At 41.1% G+C, this 18256-nt stretch overlaps 2 protein-coding genes across 4 annotated transcripts in view; both read right to left on the bottom strand.

The window, feature by feature from the left end:
• Positions 1 to 7540, bottom strand: LOC103364375 (GRAM domain-containing protein 3-like). Its single transcript, XM_008291471.1, has 12 exons — positions 7467 to 7540; positions 7290 to 7347; positions 6712 to 6784; positions 6321 to 6424; positions 5800 to 5889; positions 3845 to 3916; positions 3690 to 3752; positions 3487 to 3580; positions 3241 to 3297; positions 3025 to 3124; positions 1542 to 1652; positions 1 to 860 (listed from the first exon to the last, which is right to left on the bottom strand). Exons 1-12 carry the CDS (start codon positions 7475 to 7477, stop codon positions 854 to 856), a joined length of 840 nt encoding a protein of 279 aa, XP_008289693.1. The 5' UTR covers positions 7478 to 7540; the 3' UTR covers positions 1 to 853.
• A 4535-nt stretch (positions 7541 to 12075) lies between these two features.
• ptprsb (protein tyrosine phosphatase receptor type Sb) overlaps positions 12076 to 18256 on the bottom strand; it is a 70036-nt gene continuing 63855 nt past the window's right edge. For all 3 annotated transcript variants that reach the window (XM_008291469.1, XM_008291467.1, XM_008291468.1), the window contains 6 exons: positions 17580 to 17758; positions 17067 to 17193; positions 16832 to 16957; positions 15909 to 16063; positions 15623 to 15758; positions 12076 to 14895 (listed from right to left, as the gene is read on the bottom strand). In XM_008291469.1, the coding sequence (XP_008289691.1) occupies positions 14827 to 14895; positions 15623 to 15758; positions 15909 to 16063; positions 16832 to 16957; positions 17067 to 17193; positions 17580 to 17758 (792 nt within the window). In that variant the 3' untranslated portion in view covers positions 12076 to 14826. The remainder of the gene's footprint in view (positions 14896 to 15622; positions 15759 to 15908; positions 16064 to 16831; positions 16958 to 17066; positions 17194 to 17579; positions 17759 to 18256) is intronic.

Here is an 18256-nt window from a genome sequence, read left to right as displayed (position 1 = left end):
GACATTATGAGTTATTAAAATATTTATTGTTAGGGCAAAAGGTCAGCAGTAACAGTTTCATAACATTTATATTTTAAAACAATTTCAGTGGCTGAATTTAATTTACATATCCAGTTAAGTGCAGTTGAACCAAACCCTGCCTTGAGTTTAATAGGAGTGACTGCCCTCTGCTGGCTGATTACTGTCACTAACAGTCTTTTTTTTTCTTTTTCTAAAGCATGCACCCACATTCCAGCAGTTACCTGATACAACATGAACCCTTAAATTCAATATATAAAAATAATTTAAAACCAAAGACAAAGTGCTTCTTTCGTAATCTCGTTAAGATCGACTCCAGCATGTCCTCGCTGTTGCAGACTGTGTTGATCCAAGAAAACGACAGCCAAGACGCCAGCAACTTCTGCTAGCTGAGCTCAGCTGTTCACCGGCCAGGAAATAAACATGGCTTCAGCAGGCTGCCTCCATATGGCACTGTGCAGGAGAGCCTCCCTTCAGTTTTTTTTGATCAGTCAGCAGAGAATCAATGTGCTCCGAATAGAAAATATTGTCCTGATGACTCTCTGCCAGCACAATCACTCATCCATGTAGTTCACCACGTGTGGCCTGGTTCTGACATCCCAACAGCATCTTCGTGCTGACCTGCATTCCCTGTAGAACATCGTGCTGACACAAGGGGTTTCATTTTATACTGCGAGGGGACTTGCTGTGTGCAATATTGGATATTTGTTTGGTCAAAACCTTTCAGTGGAAGATGTATGCAGGATGGACGGAGTCTCGGTTTGCCAGAGTGTCTTGCTATGGATCAGTACACAGAAGGATCTCAACAGAGGTGTACAGCCACTGCTTTATTCTCTTAGTACCTGGTTAAAAAAGAAAAAAAGGAAGCAGCATGAGAGCCATAATCTAAAAACAGGAGCAGAAAACTTGCCTGTAAATAAATTGTAAAGAAAATAATATATATAAATATGAAAACTAGAAGTGCTCATTAGCATTGCAGTTTGAGTCTAAGTATAGATTTATAGTGTAGCTGGTCAAAGAGAGGCTAACTTTAAGTACTTAATATGCTAAATAATTCATTCTCTAACTCTGTATCACATATTTCCATTATGTTTTGTGTGTAAAATCTAAATCTAGAGGATAAAAATAGCATTAAATAGTATCTGAATACTGTTCTCAGTTAAGGAACTCAAGTCAGTGTGCTTTGCATGTTACTTAACTCTTAACACATGAATGGAACTATCCACACAACTTGCTGTAACTCTATTGTGCAGCAAAACATTATCTCAATATGGAATTTTTAAGCTGCATATTTCCTCGTGGGTGTGACTTTCCGGGAATGTAATCACCTATCTGTTCTCCACGTTGCAGTTAGGAACCAGTAAAACTGCTCCGTTCTTCTCTAATCTAATCTGTTAGTAATCGTTTTAACTGTCTCCAAAAACCGGTTCCCCCCCCTCCCTCAACAGACTTCCTTTTGCATCTTTCCTCTTGACAGCTTTCTTCTTTGTTTTCCCACCATGTGTGTGTGTGCGTTCACTCACTCTCTGTGGTATGAAGACAAATCGTTCAAGGCTCCCAAAGAGTTCAGCTGCTCCTCCAGGGCTATGATCCTTAGCCCGATGTACCCAGACGCCAACAGGAGCAACACCAGTCTGCAAAAACACCCACAACAATGTCCTCAGTGCACCTTTGTGACTTTACACTCTTCCACTGCGATGCACTCGAGTGAGAGTGCATTGTGCAGAATTAATCGAAGACCGAGCGCGCGGCCAGCACATGGGAACATGCTGTACAGTGGAAACAATAAGATATCAGTAAATTGTATCTGAGCCGAGTCCGAGTGAACATTGTGTGATAACATTTCCATAACCCCCATCGCAAGGATAAAGATCATTTTCATCCCTCGAGAACTTTCAGCCAATCCAGCGAGTCAACATAATAGGTGTGTTTACACATTGCTGCACTTCAGAAATGTCGAAAAGAATTCGACATGAAACAGAACATTGTGTTTTTGTATGAGACATTGTGAGGCGCACAGTGTTTCGGTGCTGTCCTCAGGTTACAGATGTCAGGTTCACAGTTACGGTTAGTGTTATAATTAAGTATGTTTGGAGCTATTATGTATTCTGAATCCGTATTTTGCACTGAGCCTATGATTCTGTTTCGTGTTTTCCTACTGAGAACAGCATACGTCCTTGAAGATAATGAGAACCGGTTCACACGCTTGGAGATAGCGGAAACTCCTCTATTCTATCAGATACGATTGTTACTTTAGCTACACGCCGTACCAACAACATCCACACATGTTGCTTACCAAACATCAAGGACGTGGACAGAGCGCAGAAGAAGTATGCCTGTCCATGCCATTGGTAACTGGCCAGTTAAACTCGGGAGCGTACAAATCTTATCTATGTCCGGGGCAGGCCCAGCCCAAGAAGATAACCTGGAACCGAAAAACCTCAGTTCAGCTGGACATGAGATTCCTCTCTGTCCCTCTGAATTCCAGCGCTGCCTCACTTTACCTGTGACGGAAATAAATAAATTCTACAACTGAGAACTGAAGATTTCTCCGGTTTGTTCTTGGGCTTCCAACAAAAGAATCAGATCTAACACTAGACGGATGTAACGGAGCGATTCTGGCTGAAAGTTCCAGCTCAAGAAAGAAAAATCCCTTATGCCTATTTTTACATCCATGTTTATATTCCTAAAGGGTCTTAATCTGATCATTCTCAGTGCAAAATAGACAGTGGTGGAAGAATAATCCTCGATTTCAGTTAATGTCGCAAAATCACAACATTAAAACTGCATTAAAAAGCCCCATTCAAGTGTCACATGATAAAATCTGGAAATATTATTATCTTTGTTGCAATAAAACGTAAGCTTTGTTCTTGAAGCTGGTTGAGGTGGAGCTAATTTTATCTACTTTATGTTCCTCTGAAACAACAAAACAACCTCCAAATAAAGCTGTCAAATGAAAGAGGACAATACTTAACAGTAAATCTGAAGTAGCATAAAATGACTCACAGCAGGATGAAGACGTAGAAGAAAACGCTGAGATTCCTGCTTCCTTTGAGGAAGAAAAACGGTGTGACTCTGTCAGTTGCCCTCCAAATCCACCATACATCTGACGGAGACAGAAAAGCCATCAACTTGTTATTCTACAGCAAAACTTTACTTTGTGTCTTGTGGCTGATGTGTACTTGTGTGTATTTGCGTGCGTTCACACACACACACACACACCTTTGTAGTCTTCATCTATCAAGCTGCTGTGGCGAATGGAGTTGCTTCTAGTCGGACCTGAAGAAGAAGAAGAAGCAGAGCTGTGTTGTTGTATTCAGTGGTGTCGTTAAGACTCTTCAGCTCAGCAACAAAATCCTCGACATAATTATCTCAAGTGAACTTTAACAACCGAATTGAAAAACACTACTTTGCAGGAGCCAAACAGCGTCGAGCACTTCTATCTGTCTTTCCTCTCTTTCTCTCTACCTTCACTGGACATCTGAAGAAAGCTGTTGTCAATATCGACGTTGCTGAAATCCTGATCTCCGCTGTCCTCCAAGCTGGAAAAGCTGGTGGACGCCTGCAAGCCGAGGACAGGGACGTTAACAATCGTTTGTCATCATGCATTATGCACTCATATTCACTCGGCTGTAACCAGATCCGTGCAGCTCCTGGCCTGGTGAACCTACCGCATCATGATCAGCTTCATTCTCTGCAGAGGAGAGATGAGGGCTGCTGTTTGCACTTTCCCCCTGTTTCAAACAAACACAGAAACAGGTTTGGAAAAAAAAAAAAAAAAACGGCCTTTGTTTAAGGAATGATGCCTTTGTTGTGCCTACAGTACCTGCACATGTGAGCAGATGCTGTGGAGGAGTTTGTAACACATCTCCCGGTTCCTCAGAGACACAAATGAATACTGAGAGGAGAAAAAAAAATAAAAACAGAGCAGGAGAAAGGGTTAAACCCGGAACGAAACAAGCTACATTTCTGATTTGCATTGAGAGACGTGATTTGAAATCTCAGCTTCACAAGCTGCCAGTTTCACCGCAGGAATCTGAGTGGCAATTTTCCTTCTTTTCAGTCCAGTGTTCACCTTTTCTTTTTATAGATTTTTTTTATTTTAATAGGCACAAGTTACTGCACGCACAAAAAAACATGAGTACACCCCTGTGCAATATCACCTAAATGTCAAATGGTTCAAACTTGCATGGCCTGACAGTAATTGCATTATTTCTACGTTGAACAGCTTGTTCATTCCAGTTTAGATTGACTACATTAAAAACAGGCCCCACAGTAGAAACCTGGAACTTCTGTCCTTCTTATGCCTCCTGATTACTGCTGCAACTATGTTTTCACTCATTTTAGTGAGTTAATGATCTTCCATTTACCATCTTTGAAATGTTTTAGAGTTCCTCTGGCATGATGTGGATAGAGACAGAGAAGGTTCTGGTGTTAACTGGTCATTTTACAACCATATTCATACAATTAGAGTTAGTTTTGTTTCACCAATCACAGGTTTTCTAACTTGTGTGTCAGTGATCACAGGTGGATCCACTTTTGGGGGCCTGTTTTTTTCAGTATACTCTGTCTGTAGTGTTTGTTTTTTGATTGTTTATGAGAGAAAATACCTAAAAAAAATAATGCAGTTAAGAGGTGATACTGTTAAAAATCATTTGACATTTAAAAAAACATCGCACACTTCTGCAGCGCTTGTAAATGCCACCTACCAGAGCATTGTCTGTCCCTTAATAAATCACTGTGTAAATGCACAAAATACAACAACCCATAATACATATAATAACACAATAAGAATATAAGTTAGATGAAAACATCTACATTCCTGGTCTGTCTTGTCTTTGAAATTGAGTTTAAAATGATGACATTGATAATCAATTGTTATAAATCAGCCCCGAGTCCTGTGTGCTCGAAGTTTAATAACATCTATTCATAGACGCTGTCACAACTATTATTCCCCAAAGATTTATGTTGTGCTACTGAGCCAGAAACCCTGAGAGGTTTCAGCACATCACCGAGCACCTTCAGGGCCTGATTATTACACTCAGGCAGAAATCTGGATAAGATTAAAAAAACGAACAAAGTTAAAAAAAAAAAATCGAACCGAATAAACAAACAAAAAAGAAAACGCTAGAATTTGACAAGCAGCTCCCCCCTCTGTCCTTCCCGGCAGACCAGCACATGCTTCAAATGACATTCAATCTATCATTTTTGACTTCAGGTTCCAAACATCATTCTCCCTAATAAAAGTCTAACCTGTTGCATCACCACATAGATATAGATTGTTATAGATAGTATCTCTCCTGCTGGCTAAAATCTTCGATTCTCTAAAGTCTAAAAACGGAGTCAAGTGGACGTGGAAAAGTCTAGTTTCCTTTCAGACCATTTGAATGGCAAGATGCTGAAAGGTAATAGGGGATTTTATGCCCAATGATGCTAGAAAAATATCACCTCCCCCAACTTTAAAGTGCAAAAATAGCAGAACTTCTAGCTGCACAGTTATATTTTTATCTGTGATGGAAAGATTTAGACAATTTGTGTCAAATTTTTTTAACACATCATGCTGTAAAGTCCAAAACGATCCAAATAGAATTACAAAATGAAAATCAACATAGCATCTGTGTTGATTCTCAGTCATCCAGATTGAGGTAAATCCTTGAAGCTTCAGTAAAAAAAAAAAAAAAGCAACTTCTCTTTTAGGTTTACAGATACCTAAAAGAGAAGTCCGGCTGCTTTTTCCTGAAGCTCCTGGGAATACAACATGTATTTCTACAAGGGTCTGACCTTCTCTCCATCGACAGACTGAATAGACAGCACCGACAGGGCCGAGTTGTGTTTCTTCACCTCCCTCACGCTGGAAAGAGCGACCACCACCTGCAATATGTTGACGCAATTAGTTTGATCATTTGTTCCCTTTACAGCCTCACGCAGGACATTACAGTCGCCTCCCACAGAGACCTGAAACGTACACAAACAAATTAAGGCTTGATATTTCATCCTCTGCGCCGGGTTCGTAAAATAATTTCCCTTTACGCAGTCCGTCCTTGATAATAGAGTCTAAATGCTGAAGATGAAAGTGAATTCCCAGGATGCTTAATGTTAATGTTGACTGTTGCTTTATATCTTTTGGGACGTTTGAGCTCTAAAGGCTGTTCGAGCAGTTAACTTATGCCAGAAAATTAAAACCATAACATCTTAATTGGCCTTCGATGTCATTTTGAATGTGAGAAAGCAAATGTTAGAGCCCACTGTTGCTATCCAGTGTTAATTCATTCTAGCTGTTTAAGCCTCAGTGAGTGTGTTACCTTGGTTTCTTTGAGCAGCACAGAGGAGTGAAAGCACACATGGTTCTCGGAAACAAAGAGTTTTCCATGATACAGCACCTCCTTCTGCAAGGCACAGGTGAACGCTGCAATAGACACACACAGGCACATTGTGAAGGTATTAGGTAGGTGTTTCTGGAACAAAGGAAAAAGAAATCTGCAGTGTCACCTCGACAACAGGAGCGCGACTGCAGAATCGTTTACTAAAGTGTTTCATCTCTGCATTCGGTGCAAACCACTTGGCAAACAAGGTATGAAGCAGGACTTAATCGGACAGCAAAGACATCAGGGACAAAGTGTAAAAAAAAAAAAACCCGGACACAATGCCATTTCCATAATCAATATCAGTGAATAAGTAACAGACTCAACTCACTGTGTGTCAGCTTCTCCTCCTCGGGAATCTCCGGAAACTGTTTGTGGAAGCTTTTATTGCGCTTCGAGAAACTCTGTAAGAAGAAATAGCAAAGTGTTAATCAAGTGTGTTGATTGACTTTTATTGTGTTGCTTCTGAAGTCGTCTTCTAGCTCTGTGCTCAGTTACTAGGAAGTCTTGTGGCAAATATCTGACTCCAGAGTCTCTCCTGTGTTCATCGTACAGGGCAGTAATTGTGTCTATCTGAAGAGTCCATTTGCAAAAACAGATAACTCCATCTTCACAAACCTTCACTGTTCCATCGTCTACCTGAGGCAACATCAGTCAAACTTAAGTTATCTCTGTTTTTTTTAATGTCATTTCTACTGAGTCAAATCCACTCAACTTCAGTTTGATTAATATTATCTCAAACACACAGAGATTTCTGTTTTTGCAAATGAACTCTTCATTTGCTGTTGAGTAGCAGGAAGCGGTTTGTGAAACACTGTTATTATAAAAACATCCTATATAGCAGCAATTTTGACTGAATTCTGTCTGTGCTGCAAGAAGACGTGAACGAAGGATGTGCAGCAGACGTACTTGTCTGTTGATAGACCCATCTGATCGCTCAGGATTCTCCTCCGCGATGGTCTGCTCCCTAAAGACACAAAGCATTCAGATTTGCATTACTCACACAAAGGAGATTAAGGTGAATACGTTTGAAACCCCTCCTCAGGTTTTGGCTACACTCTGTGTCATGTCAAAGGCAGAGTCTACCTGAGGGACATGCTGGAATTGAGGCTCTGATTTAGCTCCTGGATCTCGTGCCGGGCGTCATCCAGAGTCTGACTCTGTTTGGTTTTCTTACTGTGAAATCTGCTGCATTTTCTTACGCCGAGTCCTGTATCCAGAGATCTATCGCAAGAGATCAGCAGACAAATGTCAGACTGATGATTCAGCTTTCACATGACGCACACAGGTGAGCTGGATATAGAACTACATAAAGTAATGAAAACAATAAATAAACGAATTCATTTCTCCCTAATGGGAGCGTCGCTTAATGTGTTGGCTTTCAGAGTTAACAGCATGGATCAAACGCACTCCTGCGTGCGGGCGGGAAACATTTCATTACATTCACTTTTATTTGTTTGCACCAGGTGAAGAATGACTTCCCACAGAGAGATGAATGCAGTTCATTCACAGACACAATTTGTTTTGTAAAGCATCAACATAAAGATCTGTACACTGTCACAGCACCGAACAGCAAATAGGTGCAAGAATGCTGCTGTTGATGTTTGCGAATCTAATCTCATATCACTGTCAGCTTGAATAGGTTTTTTTTTTATGTGAAAGCAAAAGAAACCAGCTCCACGGTCCTTGAGAAACCTCTCAAAATAGCAGCTGCACAGACTTTCTCCCTCTGCATGCACTGTCAGCCTGTTAGACCCGTGGTTAGTCTGCTGTCTCTGGGCAACAACGTGGATCTCTGGAGGATGGTTTTACTTTTGTAAGGCAGCCACTACAAAGCCTGGTAACAAAACACGACTGTACTGTACCGCCGGTGCTTAGAGGAATCATTGTCTGTCTTCAGCTAACTTTATAGTGGAAATGAAAGGGACAGAGGAGAGAGGAGAAAAAGATGAATACTCACACAGAGCTGTCCAGTGAGAACCTCCTGTTTCTCCAACTCATGATGAAACACATTTAACTCTTACACACTTGTATGCATAATTACAGCACAAGACTGTATCTTGATCTCTGCAGTTGTGAACTCTGTGTGTGTGATTCTTTTGGTTTCCTTTTCTGATGTAACTTCATGGACAAGCAGCAGGTGAGAAACACATTCAATGACAGCCCACTTTGAGAACCGCCTTTGTGTTGTCAGCCAATCAGCCGCGAGAGGTGGGAGTTTTCACCCGAACTAAACCAATCAGTGAACTCGTGGTGGAGAAGGCCACGCATCCACAAGCTTCTGCGTGTCATTGGCAACCGTTGCCATGCCACTACCTAACGCGACCTTTTGACACACACCTCGGTGCCAAACAGGTATGCAGCGGTCATGTGTTTGAGACACGACAGTCACACGATGTTTTGTTTTATGCAACCTGTTCAGCCTGCACAGATACACATCGGCCAGACAGCGAGGGACATCAGCCGGCCCTGATAGGACACGTGACTAAACACCACAAATAAATCACTGACACAAAAGTTTCATCATCAACTCTCAGGATGTTAAATGTAATATGTGATAAGGAAGAAATACTTTCGTGTTCAGATGATCCAAACTTGGACTGGATGTTAAATTTCAAAAGAAGGATTGATAGACTGTTTATTCAATGTCTTGGAGCAAATTTTTGGAAGCAGATCGTGAATGTTGCTAATCTTAAGATTTTTAGTATTTGTTATTGCATTCACAACATTCTGGTTTGTATGAATTTGAGGCATCTTCTATTAATATGCTTCACATATGGCAAAACCCCATACATCCACATTTTCATCTTTTATATTTCAGTTTTCTCTTAGTCTATTTATTATATTTATTATGTTATTTACTGCACACTAGTACAATCTAGGGCTGCAAGGTGGTTCGGTGGTTAGCACTGTCACCTCACAGCTAGAAGGTCGCCGGTTCGCGTCTCGGTGAGGACACCCGGGATCTTTCTGCGTGGAGTTCTCCTCAGCTTCCTCCCACACAGTCCAAAAACATGTTGAGGTGAATTGGTGATTCTAAATTGTCCGTAGGTGTGAATGTGAGTGTGCTTGGTTGTCTTCCTCTAAGTGTAGCCCTGTGATACACTGGTGACCTGTCCAGGGTGTCCCCTGCCTTCACCCTGAGTCAGCTGGAATAGACTCAAGCCCCCCACGACCCTAGTGAGGATTAAGCGGTGTATAGATGATGGATGGATGGATGTTACCTGAGGATGTGACAAAATACAATGAAGTTTGGCTGTTAAACATGATGTCACACATTTAATATTGCGTCTCCTCAACCGTGTCCCCTTATAGCTGAATAATATTTCAGATTGTGATTACTACAGCAACAGGCACACAGAAGGTAAAGCATGTGTGTAAATTATAAAATAAATCTTGAGTTACATGTGTGGTTTTCCTGCTATGACACAAAACATGTCTGCTCTGAAAATCTGCTTTCGAAAATACAATCTACAATGGACAGATTGTGATATCAAATCGCTTAATTTATGGTGTTTGATTTTTAATAAACTGCACCCAGTTGCTTTTTTATATCATATACACCACACACTCTCTGTTTAACCGATGTCAGCGCTTATTTAGAACGAGATGTGTGTTCATTCTGAAGCACAGGAGCTACTCAGGTTGGGCAGTTTTTCCTTTCCAGCTGTCCGCACTGTCAAACTGTATGTGCTGGTGTGATATATGATATATGACAGAGTGTCATTTCAGATGGTGGCTCTCTTCTCTCTCCGTCCTCCACTGGGAGGTCGGTGTCATCTCGCTTTAGCGTTTTTATTTATCCGATTTCCCTCAATAATGATCATTTTAGGTCAAATACAGTGCGAGTATTTGCTGTGGGGGATTATGTGCCATGTTTTAGCGCAGGAAGTATTTGTGTTTCCAATCGAAATGGAAAGCAGAAATGCATCTCACTTTACTAGTAGTGTTCATTTTAATATAGTCTGGGGGATTGGATAGGGGAACGTGTGTGCTGTGAGGTGGCAGCGGGTGTGTGTGATTGCTCGGTTGTGTATGTATGTTTGATTGTATCATCTTGATTGTATTCGGTACCTAGAGTATAAATTTGCATTCTATATTTACCACTGAGCCTGCAGGGACCGCAGGTGGAAATTAGCTGCTAAATCTGATGCACTGCATCTCCTATGAGATTAGTGTTTTTTTGTGCACAGTCCCTGACAAATACATTAAAAAATATAAGTAGATGAATTTTTATAATCTTTTTTTTTTTCCAGTTCCCGTTGTCTGGATATGTAAAGGCAACCAATACTGTTTAAAGTGTACGGATAAAAGAATGGCATGCACAATCAACCAGAATTGAATTAAATCCATGATCAGTTTGGCTTTAAATGATTCGCATACTTTGCAGTCTAAGGCGCCCTGATGCCTCCATTGTCAGATAAACTCTGAATCTATTGTGCTCAGTGAGTGTTTGTTTGGAGCTGGGTCACGCCAACAGTCGTGACTTGTCTCTGCATAATGTCACCATGTGAATGTGACAGAAAACAGAGCAGATACCTTCATAATAACTGAAGTTTCCTCATACAGATGAATGAATAGTCCTCTAACTGCTGTCTCAGGTTACTGGGCCTAACACATGTCATGACGGAAATAAAGCACAGTAAAGTCATTAAATAACCAAACATGGAGGGAGATTTTCTTTTCCTGTGTTTTCCTGTTGTTACTTTTATACAACTAGGCAGTGGGATTTCTAAGATATAAGAAGGAAGCAGTGGGTTAAAATGGTCACATTCAGTTCATAGTGGTCAAACTACGCCCGGTGTTCTCTTCTCCTTCACGTGCATCCGAGATAAATATCAGACAGACAGAAACAACGAGGACGACGCATGTGAACTTTACAACTTTTCTACAACTTGTTCCTGAAAAGTCGAACTGGAGCAGAGTTCCGTTTAGGTCAGATTAGTTTCACTATTACACTTGATTTTTATCTTCTTATTTATGGGTTTGTGCTGTCGCGTACAGAAGACGAACACACGGCGTCTACATTCCTGGTGTTCAATCCTGAGCAGGCAGCAGTCGTCTAAAGTACGTCACTGAAACAAAGAAAGGGTAGTGAAAAGGAAAATATAAGGACAAAGGATAGTATTCTTCCTCCTGCTGGTTTCTTTGTAGTTTTTGTGAGAAACATCTGCAACTCAGGAGGGGATGTGGCTGATTTTGCTGCTAGATTAACTGTGTTTCCTGTACTTCTGCTGAATAGAGTAATTTGAATGTTTCTCACGCAACTGTGAAATGTCAAACTATTTTTTTTTTTGTTGTTGTTGGCAAATTTAGTTTTTAAACGCACCCAAGTGATTCTTGTCATGGCAGTGTTTCTCCATCACTACTATCTACCCCATATGACATGAATGCAGCCAGATTTATCCAGATTTATCACCCAAAAACTGCCACTATTTTTTTCTCAAACCTGAACGCAGCATATTTTTGTAAATCTCCAAACTGGCATTTTCCAGTGGACTTTCACTGCAAAATTTTCAAGCATTCTTTTTAGGAGGTGATCTGTGTGCAGGTTATTTAGTAAAAGCTGGGCTCAGTGACAGCAGTGCACTTTATTATCAATTTACTTTGGTCCCATCTAGTGGACGAGGAGTGAATAACACAAAAAGGACAAACGAACAAAAACGAAACAATAACCCCACAGGAATCAAGCAGCTCGTTGTGCTGTATATCCAATCATCCTGCTTTTAATACAAAGTCAAGATACAATATCTACATCTATGGTTTGAAAGGAAAGAACAGGTACATAAGTGAGGGGGATGGCATCATCAGAGCTGGCCCTCAACACATTTCATATTATGTTTCGCGTGTGCCTTTTTATATTTCTCTTGACACAATAATCATTAGAAATCGAAGGAATAACATATTTCATATATGTCAAACATTGTCAAGACTTCAGGACCACACATAGAGTTCATATGAGAATAATTTCAGATTCAAACAATAACCTTTGAGGGTGTGTAAAGTGTGTAGCTAGGCCATTCTTACCTTTTTCTCTGTCAAAAATACACTTGCTACCATGTGCTTTCAAGCAAACTAAACATCAGCAGCTCGTCAGGAGGTTCTCGCTGATGAGTCTGCTCTATATATCTAACTTCTCTGATGCCCTTACACCGGCGGCGGTGGGGTGGAAAACACACTTCCGCTGCTGTGATCCCACCGCTGCTGTTGCTATGTAGGTTGGGTCGAGGAGGGCTTCGAAAGGGCATCACTGTAAACTTAAACTAGTTCTGCCTCTAATGTACATCTCTAGCTAACTAGTCGGACATCAGTAATCAGTATCAAATAGCACCCTACACAGAGGGCATACTTTATGATAATAAAGCAAATAAAAAAGCACCAAAACTGACCAGTAAAAATAAAAAAAACAAACAGTGACAATATCATACTTTAACATTGGCTCGCCAAAAGAAACAAGTAAACAACATCTTATTGGTTATAATTGCTAGAAATAAAAACAAACATAAAAAATAACAAAATAGAATAATAAATATCTTTAAAAAAAAAAAAAACCCATATGAAATAAATATGACAAAGTGAACGATAACAATAAGGCTTTTTTGCGACAATAAGTACTACATCACATCCAATCCCACATTATATCTTGTGCTCAGACGTATGTAACTGTACTGTATAGGACTCCAATGATAAGACTGTATGTACAAAATTGGTGAATTCGCCCAAGATGTCTGGTACACTGCAACATCGCTGTGCTCGTTAATCACCACGCGGGACCAATTATGATTATATGTCAAATTAAGAAAAGATTTACACCGATATCAAGGACTTGTGCAGTTGTACTGGAGTTAGACGGAGGGGAAAACATCAATTGGTAAAGTCGGGATGTTCTGTACAGTGGGATTTAGGGAACAGAGAAGATTTTAATGGGGTTTATATGGAGGCGGGAGAAAGGGAGAGAGAAAGAGAGAGGACTGTTGAAAGTGAGCGATATCCCCGCTAGCTCTGAATATTTTCTGGATTTCTCTCATTATCTTTCACTGCCAGTAGCCTTACCTAGTAAAAATATAAGAAGGATTTAACTGCAAAGTGGTGCAATTCAAGTAGGGAAGCTTCAGAGGAAGGAAGATGATCAGGAAACAACTTTCATCCTCGAGAGGAGATGATGTATGACAATTAAAAGTTCAGCACACAATGCATGAGCATTAAGCAGCATGTTAAAACACAAGAAAAAACGAAATAAAAAGTCAGCATAAGGCAAAGACGTACAGTAAAAACACACAGAAAGATCTACAGAAACGGGCCGCGAGAGAAAGAAAACCGACTGGAGCTCAGTTCTCTCATTAGCATCTCTTTCAATAAGCCACTGCTGTACTGACACAATGGGACTGACATCAAGAGGAGCGGAGCTGGAGGATGAACAAGGACTACAGCAAATAGCAAGCAAGCTTTGTTAAATGAAGTCTGCGCTGGACTACAAGTCTCAGCCCGGTTCAGGGGAGTGGTGGGACCTAATCGCTGCTCTGAGGCCAGCTGTTACTCAGTGAGGACGAGACTCAGGGTGTGAACTGATCCTTGACCTTTTTGTTTTTTTTTTTGTTGTTTTTTTTAAAGAGCGGTCTCTAGTCTGACTTTGTGTTATGCTGGATGACAGAAGGAGCCATCTCTCCTTATAGGCCACAGTTCACGCTGCAGGGTTTCTCTTGGCACTGTGCATTGGGTAAATGAGCATCCACATGCTTCTCCAACAGTCCTCAGGGTGGTGAGTCCAAACTGTAGGCTTCTGCTGAGGCGCTAAAAGATGAGCTTTTGCTTCAAACTACAGTCAGCAGTAGACACCTTTGAAAGAGACTCACAGACACATAGAAATGTTCACCTTTTGCACTTTGTAACGCCTTCAGTACACCAAACCAATAGATACAAAGTTGAGGATAAAAAGCCCATTTAGGGTGCAGCAAATATCCAGGCTCTTTGTGTGTGCTTTTTTTTTCTTTTTTTGTTTCTTTTTTTCAAATCATTTTGTATTTTATACACATAGAGTATCATAATTCCTGTTCAGAATCCATTTTGTATTTCACTGGTTCATATTGGAGATAGCTGACCACAACACACATGTATTATACGTCCTTCACACTGGAACACTGAGGTAAGTATATGGATTACACATGGATAGTCTCCACACCCACCAGCTCCTCAGGGAAGCTCCCGATGAACGTGAGTGCTGTTGTTGTTGTTGTTGTTGCTGTTTCTTTTTTTTTGTTGTTGCTTTTTTCTTTTTTTTTTTGTGTCGCTTGTTGTCGTAGTTGGTGTAGAATTCGTCTTGCTCCCGGGAAAAAAAAAAAAGGTTCAATATTCACGCTATTATTTCAGGCCGTCTTTCTCTTGTGTCGCGTGTTGGTTTGTTTGTGGACCTCGAAGCAGAAAGATGGATGGATGGTGGTGTCGTCTCTTACGTTGCATAGTGGTCAAAGCTACCCAGGTACTCCAGAGCGGCCTGGTAGCAGAACTGATACTCATCCTGGAGGAGAAACGGAAGGACAAAAAAAAAAAAAAAACAAGAGGGACATTTGTCATGAAGTGTTCAGCAGATATCTCACAACACCCATCCAGGCTCATTTTACAGCTGAAATTGTGGAAAAGCTGTCGAAATACACACTGTACTGACATCTAGACCTAATGTTGGGAATGCTGAGTCATGTTTTTCTTTTTAAAAAGTGTATCAGGTTTAGAAATTTACACTTTTGCAAAATGCATTTTTTTTTACTTGCAGATTAAGATTTGGGAAAATCAAATCATCAAATATGAATTCACACAGTCTGAAAATGAAAAAATGAATAAGAAGCATCTGCATAGCCAAATATATAAGAGTGACACCATTACAGAGAGATACATTTGGGTTTTTTTGGGTTAAATTAATACATATGAGCTTTTAGAAGTTACAGTTTTTCTTCTTTTACGCCTACTTGTTAGTGTGCTTGTGGAATTGTATGTGTTACTGAGGCCAAATGGGGCCAATATCTAAAATATTGTCATTAGTAACAGGCAGTAATAATAGGAATGGTTCTAAAGGAAGCATGCTTACTTTAATCACATTATCATTCATTAAAAGGTTCCGATAAAGTCCTAATATACATCAAATGGTTAAAAAACGGGTCCACATTTGGCAAAATGTCAAGTTTAAAAATAGTAATACAATTATTGCTTCAAACAACACCAATAAAATTCCCTCCTTAAGCTGTGTTTACCTCAGTCTGCACCATGGCTGGTCTCTGTGTGCGCAGCATTTTGACAGTTTGGAAGATGTCCACTGCCCCTTCGTAACGCATCCTCTCCAGGACAATACTCAGAGTGATGAAGACACCTGTCCGCCCAACGCCAGCACTGCAGACGTACAGAAAAACAATATTCCACAGTTTACAGTGTGTCAGATCTCTGACAACAACGTGCTACAGTCTGGAAAACGTACAGTGGCCTTTACGCACGTGGGAGTTAAATTAAACTGTACTTTAATTAACAGCTAGTTTTGTTCACCTGCAGTGAACGCTGATTGGTCCGTCCTGGCCAAACTGCTCCTTGGTTTTGTGCACTTGGCCAATGAAATCGATGAAGCCCTCCCCAGATTTGGGCACGCCTTGCTCTGGCCAATCAGTGAACTGGAACTGACGCACTGTTCGTGATTGGCCATCCTGAAGGAAAGAGAAGGTCAAAACAGTCCATATGAATATCCACAGAAAACCAGTCTGTCTTTTCAACACCTATCATGACTTTTATACTAAAATATATGATTATGTGAGGTGATAATTTGAAAATGAGTATTTACAGAGTTTCTTCTTGCTATATTGACAGAATGGTGAAACTCTGCCAGGCAACATCCTTTTTTCCTTCTAATGATTACTGTTATCTGACCCTGAATCAGTGGCTGTGGTTAACTTAAAGCTGTAACGTCAGTACGTCTGCTATTGTCAGCCACTCAGTAGGCAATTACATCTTTTCTCTTCTGCTCAGCCTTTCTGACTCCCCTTTAATGGAGATCAATAGTGCATCTGTCGATGTGGCGTCACTGCAGGACAGGCTTAACTGGAGTTATCTATGACTGGCACATATGTGCGCGAGTAAAAGTGTACACACAGTCATACACACACAGTCATACACACACACACACACACACACACCCATGCAGTCAAGGTAATCCGGAGACAGTGTGGTTCAATGAGTACTTTACAGCGTCTTGTCGATAGTGTTAACCTGTTGTGTTACTTACATTAAAAAAAAAAAAAACACACACACACGACCAGCACACATGCCAGGTCGATAGGACATGCTTTGCACCACCGCCTTCGAATGGCACCGATGGAGTAAAGCCGAAAGGTCAAGGAGCGTGATGTTGCACAGTGACTGAATGCAACATACAAAAAGAAGGCGAGTCGTTAAACACACTGAAGGCGTGAACCCACCCTGGCATCTGTAACTTTGAACTCCCGGAGGATGTACTGAGGCATGTTGTACTCCGCCATGGGGTCCACCACGAAGTACTGATACCTGGCTGAGCGCTCGGCGGGCCAGTACTGGTGACACTTCTCCTGATGGAGCAGAACACAACAAAGTATTGATGAAACGTGCACAGAGGCCCGAAATGAGACAAAAATACTTATTTGTGGGACTCTGTGTATGCATGTATTTTGTCCATACCCGTCCCATTTCTCTCAGCTTGGTCAGCATGACCACTATGGTGGAGTTGTGTTCCCACAGCATCCTCCAGAAGTCCTCTGTAGTCTCAGCCAGTGGACCCTGGGTGGCAATGTAGCCTCTCTGCTGCCTAAACACACACACACATACACAAGTTATGCAGCCACCTCCTCCCTCCTCCCTTCATCTCCCAGTTTCTTCATCTGTCAAGCATCAGACTGAAAAGGGGGTCAGGCTTCAGGCAAGAAGAGGAACAGTCAAAACATGTGTGTACAACTGCTCTGAATGTCTGAATCATCAGAAAGTCCTCAGCGTCTGTCCCCTTCGCAGGGACCAAAGCGAGTTACATGCAGTGAGACAAATAGTGGGAACATGTATAGAGTAATGACAGATCTGACAGGATGTGACAGATGAGAGCACTGTGGTGAAAACCTATCCAATCCGCTCACTCATCAAGCCATCACAGGAGGACGCGGGGGGTCGGGTCATATTAGCGTTTGCAGGAGGAAAACATACCTGTATCCATCTATGTAACTGGCATTGATGTAGTCGGAGCCCTCCAGGCCTCTGATTGGCTGGAGACACACGCGAGTGGTTTCATAGGGCATGATGTTGACCAGTCGGTTCTTGAATTTGTTGCAAGGCAGGTTGGCTGTGACGAACCGGGACGTGTGGGCTTTGGTGTTAGCCAGCCGCTGGATGGAGACAAAATGAGCATGTAGGATTTTAGTTTTTTGTAGCTTCAAATTGTATAATGTAGCAGATCAAAACCAATTTTGCATGACAGAATGCAGAATATTTTAAAGCGCTTTGCCTCACTGGCTAATATAAAATGCTATGCTGGTGGTTGAGATCCACTGAGTGGGTTGGGAGATGAGAAGACTGGGGCAGTAAAAATGAAGAAATAATACAGTGACCTGCTTTTTCAGACTGTTCTACAAAATTCTCAGTTATCTTCTTGATTATTTGGCTAAATATCTCAATCAGAAACTGTCACAATATAGTAGAAAACTGCTGCCACAGTTTACCATACCCCAAGGTAACATTTGTCGCTAGCTTTTTCTGTAAATTATTTGTCCAAAGATAACCAGTTTACTGTGAAAGACCAAAGAAAAACAGTCTTTGATATTTTAGAAAGTGGAACTGATAGAGATTCATTTTCCGTAGATCACCTAATTAATTAATTTACTGAT

This window comes from Stegastes partitus, unplaced genomic scaffold (genome assembly GCF_000690725.1).
Source record: "Stegastes partitus isolate 25-593 unplaced genomic scaffold, Stegastes_partitus-1.0.2 Scaffold745, whole genome shotgun sequence".
NCBI lineage: Eukaryota > Metazoa > Chordata > Actinopteri > Pomacentridae > Stegastes > Stegastes partitus.
Note: the sequence above shows the minus strand (reverse complement) of the source record. Positions and strands in the feature narration are given on the sequence as shown.